The sequence below is a fragment of the Corvus brachyrhynchos genome, unplaced genomic scaffold (genome assembly GCF_000691975.1).
Source record: "Corvus brachyrhynchos isolate BGI_N302 unplaced genomic scaffold, ASM69197v1 scaffold806, whole genome shotgun sequence".
NCBI classification, from domain to species: Eukaryota; Metazoa; Chordata; class Aves; order Passeriformes; family Corvidae; genus Corvus; species Corvus brachyrhynchos.
Window position 1 is genome coordinate 6158 of NW_008238454.1, and position 6129 is coordinate 12286.

General features: G+C 44.4%; 1 protein-coding gene across 1 annotated transcript in view; it reads right to left on the minus strand.

Annotated features, from left to right (window-relative positions):
* Positions 1–411: 411 nt before the first annotated feature.
* The window catches only part of ACSS1 (acyl-CoA synthetase short-chain family member 1), a 39571-nt gene continuing 33853 nt past the window's right edge, over positions 412–6129 (minus strand). Inside the window, exons 13-15 of the mRNA XM_017736941.1 lie at positions 5941–6004; positions 5257–5375; positions 412–3872 (exon numbers count right to left, since the gene is read on the minus strand). Coding sequence (XP_017592430.1) covers positions 3699–3872; positions 5257–5375; positions 5941–6004 — 357 coding nt within the window. The 3' untranslated portion in view covers positions 412–3698. The remainder of the gene's footprint in view (positions 3873–5256; positions 5376–5940; positions 6005–6129) is intronic.

Genomic DNA, 6129 nt, shown 5'->3' on the forward strand with positions numbered 1-6129 from the left:
CACCCAGCTTTCACTCCTTTTCTACTTGTGCAAGGTGTGCAAAAAGCAACGAGCTGAACTCCCCATATCAACTAATGGTAATTAAATATTCCCACTCATCACTCTCTGTTTGCATCACACAGGAAAAAGTGTAGAGCAGTGGGATCTCAGGATTTACATGAGACATTCACCTTACTGACACCCAAATGTTCTCCAACTTTGCCCTTTTTTTGCAGTGGCAGTTTTCTGGCATTAACCCATTTCCTGTGAGCTACTGTTTAGAGGAAAGGAGCAAAGAGAAACAGCAATTTGGATCACAACTCATCCTGATCTCAAGCTCCTTTGCCTTCCTTTGAAAGTTCAAAGAACTGAGAAAGTCCCAGACTCTTGAGGGGATAGAAGGCCTGATGCCTATAATGCAAAGCCAACTCATCACACGTATTTCCTTTACTGAAAATATGAATACAAAGATCACTGAAGACACTGGTTTCGGTCAAGGACAATAAATATGTTTAAAGCATGATTACAAGTAAAACAAATCAATTAAAGGTTTAACATTAGACTGTACAAAACACACCTCTAGACAGATGGAGCTTTCCCTTTATAAAATTGGAAAAATCATGGTCTGTGTCTCCAGCGGGGGGAAAAGCATCATGACCAGGTCTTACTGGCAAAACTGAGTGGGGAAACAAAAGCATACCGGCCCTTTGCAATAAGTGGCAACAGGTAAAATTGACTTTGGATCTCTTTTAATGAAGTTACAAAGGCAGTCTGACAAACAACCCATACATCACTCATGGACACACAGGGGTTTAGAAGAATTCAACAGCTCTGCTTTTCTAAGTGAAGCAATTGCCCCCAAGTTTGTCCCGTGATCCCACTGATACCTGACTACTTCACTGATCGGTGAAGATCAGCCTGTCTTAAGAGCCTTGCAGGCCTGGGGTCCTTCAGAAACTTCCTCCTTCCTGGCATTTCAGGCACTGAGCAAACAAGTGCCAGTTCTGTGGGCTGAATTGCTCCCTGAGCCACAAGCTTGCTGCACGTGAAGTAGAAAGCACTGTCACTGCACACCAGTGCTGTTGTTGATGAAAAATGCAAAGCTCAAGCTCGTAGTGAAGAGGCAATTACTGCAGTTAGCAGAGGTAGTGGGTAGAAAAAAGAAATGGGGACCTCTGTGGACTGAAAATTTCAACTCTGGAAGGAAAATTTAAAGTTTCGATTTTAATTTAAAGCTTTCTATGAGTAGCCTGCTCAGTAAAGCACGGTATCCTTCTTTTCATAAGAAGTGCTCTTTCCAAGCCCTGCCTAGCTCTGTTTTTACCAGACCCAGGGTGCCATTACATGGGCTGGGCATGGGCTGTCAGCTGCAAGAGCCAATTGCAGAAGTGCAGTTTTACTAAGAAACTGAGGCTGCCCAGCACAAGCCATGTCCACTGCAGAACACTGTGTGGGCAGCACAGGAGTACCATGTGCTTTCTTGGAATATGCCAAGGGGGCTTCTGAACAGATGGACATCCCAAGCACCACACAGCTCAGCTGTGGAAATGAGGTTTGCATGGAAAGGACCTCAAAGACCATCTAGTTACAACCCCCCTGCCATGGGCAGGGACACCTTCCACTAGACCAGGTTGCTCAGAGCCCCATCCAGCCTGGCCTTGAACAGTTTCAGGGATGGGGCATCCACAACTTCCCGTCCACACCACAGCTGGTACAGCTGTGAATTTACTGTGCTTCTGCAGCTTCCTGGTCAGCCTGGAACTTCCTTGGCAGCCATGGTCTCTAAGGCCATGCAAGCTGAGACAACAGGGATGCAGGTGAGGGAGGGCACCCATCTCTCATTTTCCCTGAGCAGAGGAATTGGATGACAAATGTCCCAATGCACCAAAGCACATTGCTCCTCACACAGACAGTGTTTGTGATACAGTTCAGATGAATTAAACCATGGGTCTGTGACCACTGGCACAACATGCATGGAAATTTCAGGTCACTAAGACAAGGAAATTCTATGTCCATAATGTAAGAAATGCTTTCTTGACTAAAAGGAAAGTGTGTAACCTTGTTCAAAAGTAATTTTTCTTCCTCCACACTGTTATTTCAGACTGCATGGAGACAACTTGTTTACACAAGGGAGTCTACTTTTTCTGTCAAAAAAATTAACTCTTGTTTGCTTCCCACTTGAAAATTACTTAATGAAGCAGGTTGGGTTTTTTCCTATTGCAATGGCAATAAAGTAGTGTCTATCTCCTAAAATATTAACATCCTATCAACTCTATAAAACCTTCAAACCTTCTGATCTTCAACTTCCCAAAAAGTCCTCAGGTTGTCTACTTACCTTATGTAAAAATGCATTTCAGTCAGAAGGATGGAATATTTAACAAAGCATGTATTCCTTACTGTATTATTCAGTCCCTAGAGATGTTTAAAATATTTTTTTAAAAAAGCAAATGCAGCTGGTGTCCTCAGAGGAATTCTGGGACCTAAGACAACACACCTGTCTTTGAGAACACATCATACTTCAAGAAGCCTGCTTCCCATTGTGGTACCAGAATCTCTGCTGGCCAAAAAATTTACCACTCCTTTCCCAGTCCTACAGATCACCTACCCATTTCCCTCCTGCCTTTCCTGCCTCCAGTTAGGTGCACGAATTGTCTTTCCAGTACATAGTCCCACTAGAAAAAGCAGTGTTGCTCCAATTAAATTCAGGAGTAAGTAACCCTACTAGCAAATTCTTCTGTACAGCCCAAATATAAGGAGTGCTTCAACTGGAATGTGTTCATGATAAAACGAATCCAGAAATAAAACACTGACTATGTTAGTTACAATTTTGAAAGCATGGGAAATACAAAGGCTATTCTTCCCTACTATTCTGAGGTTGCTGGTCTGGAATGCTGCTATTACTTTCCCCAAGGCATCTAAGAGGCACTTTTTTTTAGTGGACTGTGCAGTTTGTGGGTACCCACAAGGCACTTAACTCTTTGGTAAATCAGCATGGCAGCAATGCACTGAGGACCTGTCGGAAGTCCAGTCATGGGCTTTGTGGCTCCTTTTTGCAGCTGGCAAGTGCTGGTGCTGGGTTACCTAGGTGGGACAGGAAAGGTCACAGGCTCCCCATCTCTGGGAAGTCCCAGGACACACTGTGGTAGGAAAATCCATATGAGGAAAGCCAAAGGAGGTATTAGAATAATGGGTAAAGTCAAGGAAGAATTATTGGACTAGCCACGTCCTTTTCATGTCCCTAGTAATGCATATGAAACACTTACTAGAATATCCAGAATTGCTGAAAAGGCACCACAGTTGCAGTGAAATACAGCTGCTTGGACTCAGACAGCCAAGCTGAAGGAAAAATGGAAGAAGTGCTTTCCAGGGCTTCTTTTAGAACAGCAAGAGGCATTGTATAAAAAACATTTCCCTGTACAATAACATTAAAATGAGGAACAGTAACATCTGCATCTTGCTTCAGCTCGTGTTAAATTTCAGCATAGCTCATGGAAACCACCAATGGCTGCTCTACAACAGCCCTGAGAGCAAGGAAAAGGAGTTCACTGACTGTGTAAGACTGCAGACTGCTCCTAGCTCTGTGCATCTCCAAGTATGTTACGGAGTGGAAAATCTTGTTCCCCTAGAAGGAAACAGTTTTTAAAAAGAGAACTATGCTGTTTGCCTGGTTATTTGAGACCTTCCACATTTCTGAAGGAGAGAAATTCCAGAGCCGCCTGTTATGAGGAACTCTTCTCCTTGTATTTCTGGTAAGCATCCAATATCTCCTTGACAACACTTGGATCATCAAGTGTGGTGACATCTCCCATGTTGCTTGATTGTTCAGTGACTACTTTCCTCAGCAGCCTTCTCATGATCTTCCCTGATCGGGTCTTAGGGAGGCGCTTTACCACCTGCAAAGAAGGGAAAGACACACCTTTCATAGAATTTGAGTCCTGCTGGAAACCACAAGGAAGTTTGTCTGGACTATCCTAAGCCTGGCACACTTTTCATCGCCACAGCTCCTTTGAGGCTCCTGGGAAACAGACCATTGAGCACACTAGATTATGTCCAAGGAAAGGAGTGTCACAAGCATCAATTCCTTGTGCTATACATTTTATTCTTATTTTAAGTGAACTTTGTTCCCCATTGCCATGTCCAGGCTGGGTGCTGCTGGACGCAAAGCTCTTTTGGGAATCAGATCCTGAATATGCTGTTAACTATTGAAATATAATTGCACATGAAAACTTAGGCATCAATGGTGACACAAATCTCAATACATTACCAGAACAGACAGAAATATATATATTCAGCTTTACAGGGCAGGAATATAAAGCAACACAATTCTGCACACCAGCTGCATGGTCTACTCAAGGGATATCTCCTGTCTGCTGATGTTTCTCTCTGCCTGGTATCTGTCAGCCTACACACCTTCCTTCATAACCAGAACAATCTTAAGTGCCTTGACTATGCCTCCTGGGAAGGACTTAGCAGCAAATTCAAAGGCTTTAGCATAAATCTGAGGCTGATGAAGAGTTCTCAGACACTGAGCAGAGACACCAACAGGTCTCACATTTTGCTACATAATCAGGCCAGTAGGCTACAAAACTCTATAGCATTAACTGACACACAAGGAAAAGGTTAGAGGACTTCTCTGCAGGACTACCCCAAAACATAGGGAAATGGAGGCATTCCCTTGCACACCTGCAAGTTCTGAAAGCTTCTCCAATCCACTGAGGATATCCTGGGCTGTTCCAAGTTGAAGGAGCCACCCTTGCCTGCTCCTGTTGTATTCTGTTACCTGGGCCTTGGTGTCCACCTTACATGCATGTGGCTAAAGCAGAGCCCCTCAAAGAAGTGTCTGGTCACTGTCTTCGAGAAGAGAGAAATGGATGCAGGCAGACCTTGGGGGACAGCTAAGGAGCAGCTTTGTGAACTACCCCCTAACATACAAAGGGATCTGCTGAAAGGAGGATGCTTGAGACAGAGCCTGGAGCTCAATACTTCCAGGGCCAGGCCTGCTGTGCAACAGAAACACAGCCAGTGCTTTGAGATCTGATGTTGATGCTAATTATCATTGCAAGCTAGCTGGGCAGTGTCACTGCCTCTCAGTGCCTCTCTCCCATGCAGACAGACCTGCACCTGTCCTCCCCCTGCCTGGATCCCTCCAGCCAGTTCTGTTTCCCTGCCTCTTTATCCTGCCAGAGGAGGACAACAGCAGCACTGCAGGTAGGACAGTGAGGGTTGCTTGATGTGACCATTTCCTGTTGCTGGTACCAGTTTCAGTCTCCCACTTACCAGAATGTGGTCAGGCACAGCATACTTTGCTATCTTGGAAGCCACTATGGTTTTGAGCTCTTCTTTGATATGGTCTACATGAGCTGTCTGCTCCTTTAGCACTATGAAAGCAAAGGCACCTGGAAGACAAATGAGCAGAAGCCACAAACCTCATATTAGATACTGTCTGGAAAGACCAAGGACGCTCATTCGAAAGCCAGGGAAGGTTTCAAATAACTCCTATGCACCATCTAGGGACTGACAAGAAAATCATTGATCCTTTTTACAAAAGTGAGTCAAACTCCAGCCCTCAAATGATGGCCCAGCCTTTTCTCAGTATCTGTGACTTCTGTCAGTGACAATGACAAGAGAACATAAATTACCAAAGTGTTACTGGGATCAAAAGTTGGCCAGTGCAAATCAGCTATTCCCATTTTGTTCAAGGGACACTTCTAAGCACAATCCTGTAAAAGGAAGCTCTACCATATACATAAACACTGTGTATAAAAACAGTTTAGGGAGTAATACCCAGGCTAGGAAGATGTAGCTATTTTCATATCTGTCTTTGTCTCTTGGGGCTGCAGTGCCAGTCAGCCTAAGAATAACTGCCCTCCCAATCCCTCAGCATCTCCTAACATGCAGCCTGGGTTAGAATTTAAGGGAAGTATATGCAGATGTCATGTCAGGACACTGCTTTTCACATACCTTCTCCTTTGATTTTATGTGGATACCCAACCACAGCCGTCTCGGGGACCTCAGGGTGATCAGCCTTCACAAAAAGTCAAACAAAAATACACAAATCATAACTGCTTCAAGCCCTACAGAGTTTGTGGCAGTTGCTCTACAAACAAAACACCTTGCCATATCTTGCTCTCCGCTTGCCAGATCCTGCTG